We start from the raw sequence: 2,278 nt of genomic DNA, 5'->3' as shown, positions 1-2,278 counted from the left end.
CCATCTTGCTTCTGAATAAATCCCGAATGCGTTCTTTTCTTTCAAGCTATCTAGTAACCTGCATATTACACTTAAGAACACCAAAACGCATCAAATAGACCAAAACATTAATTAAAACCGACCATTTAATTGCTCCAAAACGAGTTTAAAACCGTTAAAAACACGGAATATCATTTGTATATTAAAATCTTAAGCTTGGTTTGTCTGAAAACCTATTTGCAGACCTGCTTTGGGACGGGGGAAGAAGATGCCTTTGTTGAAATCTGACATCAACTCATCAAGCTTCATTTTGAACACCCGAGACTCCAGGTCAGGACGGTCGTTGGGATCATCGTTGCCATACATTTTGAGGTGATCAGATATCTCTTCCCATTTAGGATTGGTTGTAATAGTGATAAATAAGTCTGGGTTTCCATGCCATCGATAAATTGCCATCGCATCATGGTACCTTTCAGCCATATACCGCGGGCTCCCTGTATAACTTGCAGGTAATATGACTCTCTTTCCTATTGATTTAGCATCCGTGTCACCTTTCATGACTGCATCTTGTACACTGTTGTATAGGTCTGCTCTAATGACCTTCTGGTTTAAGCGAAACCAACGCAACCTCTCCTCTTCTATTGATGTATAAGCGTCCACGATATACTGGTGAAACAACCTTTTGGACCTCACAATAACCATGCCCTCTGCTAAGCGAGTTTGTATCTGGTAGGCAAAGTATTCTCTCTTTGTGATGTATTCCCTTCTCCTTGTGTTTCCATCCGTATTGGTGACATGTATGTTTTCATTGAAGCCAATCTGTCCGTACGGAAAGAGTATTGGATATTGCAGGGTCATAAAGAGTGGGTGCATATCACTTATATGTTGCAATCCGGATGCTTTGTGTCGGACCACAATGTCTCTCTCGCCCATATCCTCTGTAAAGTCACCAACGATCAGACCAGCAATTTCATCAGTTTGAGGCATATCATATTGACGATCACGCTTTGACTTGCCTTTCAATCTTATGCTAAATTCCTGGCAGCTATCAGTTTCATGGATGTCTCTAGCTTTTCTGAAAATCTTAGTAAGACAGTTGTGCGTGTCCATTGTTTCTATCAGCGCTTTCACAATATTTGGATCTAGCTCACCAACTTTGGCTGTACGTTTCACTGTTGAAATTCTATTCTGAACCTCATTGGCGGTGTCGACAATGTAGAGTTGATTGAATTTAGGAGGTTGTCCTGCTTGAGGTACCAAAGAGCCAATCCTGTGTGCATTTTGCCCAAATGTGTCCACCTAGGATTCCACATCATCAATTCGGGCAATGTCGTGTTCGACACCTGTCAATCTTCAACTAAACGCTGCGTCTCATCATCTCACCATCGTCGTCGTCGTCTGTTCATTTATCACGGACTGTGCAAACCACCGTTACAACGCTACCTAGACATGTCAATTAGGGCCGAAGCCCGTAGTCCGAGCCCGCCCAGCCCTAAAAATTACCGGGCTTGGGCTTAGCTTTATAAGCCCAAAAAAATGGGCCTTTCGGGCTAAGCCCATTTGGGCTTTGGGTATTTTGGGCTTAAGTCCGTTTGGGCTAGGGCCGGCCCGAAAACCCGAAATTTATATTTTAGCGTAAATATTATCTTTCTTTCTTGTAATCGAAACTATTATTAGTATTGATATATTATTTTAATATTTTTATCTAAACTCTAATAAAGCAAATATAAAAGTTTTTAATGCACTTTATTGTTTCATCATTACAAGTGTTACATTTTAAATTTTACAAAAGTACATTCTTCTTTCATATACAACATGTTTTTATTTTCAAAATATAAAGTATAAAACGTTTGACCATGTTTATCATAAATTTTGTTCTCTTATATTTTTTTGTTTTAATTGATATCTGATTATTTAAATCTTATTAAATTTAGTTTGTGTATAAAATGTTTTTAAAACATACGAAAAAATAAAAAATTTGTGATAGACAAGAAAATTTTAAACTCACTTTATACTTTTTTATTTTTTAAAAATGAAACTCTTTTTTTAATGAAAATTCACATGTATTAAAACGATGGAAGTGACAATGACAAATTATTTTTCGAAAAGCCCACAAAAGCCCGAAAAGCCCTGTAGCCCTATAAGGGCCGGGCCGGGCTTTGAATTCTATGCCCAAATTATTTTCGGGCCGGGCCGGGCCGGGCCCAAATATTTACGGACTTAGCGGGTTTGGGCCGGACTGGGCCGGGCCAGCCCGAATTGACACCCCTAAACCCTTAGACATTCAGACCAAGAGGCT

The 2,278-nt window shown here is 39.2% G+C and overlaps 1 protein-coding gene across 1 annotated transcript in view; it reads right to left on the bottom strand.

Moving 5' to 3' along the window:
- The window catches only part of LOC106330361, an 8,490-nt gene extending 7,401 nt beyond the window's left edge, over positions 1-1,089 (bottom strand). The window contains exon 1 of the mRNA XM_013768838.1: positions 225-1,089. Coding sequence (XP_013624292.1) covers positions 225-1,089 — 865 coding nt within the window. The remainder of the gene's footprint in view (positions 1-224) is intronic.
- Positions 1,090-2,278: the final 1,189 nt, after the last annotated feature.

This window comes from Brassica oleracea, chromosome C3, assembly GCF_000695525.1.
Source record: "Brassica oleracea var. oleracea cultivar TO1000 chromosome C3, BOL, whole genome shotgun sequence".
Lineage (NCBI taxonomy): Eukaryota > Viridiplantae > Streptophyta > Magnoliopsida > Brassicales > Brassicaceae > Brassica > Brassica oleracea.
This window is presented reverse-complemented; position numbering and strand designations above follow the sequence as displayed.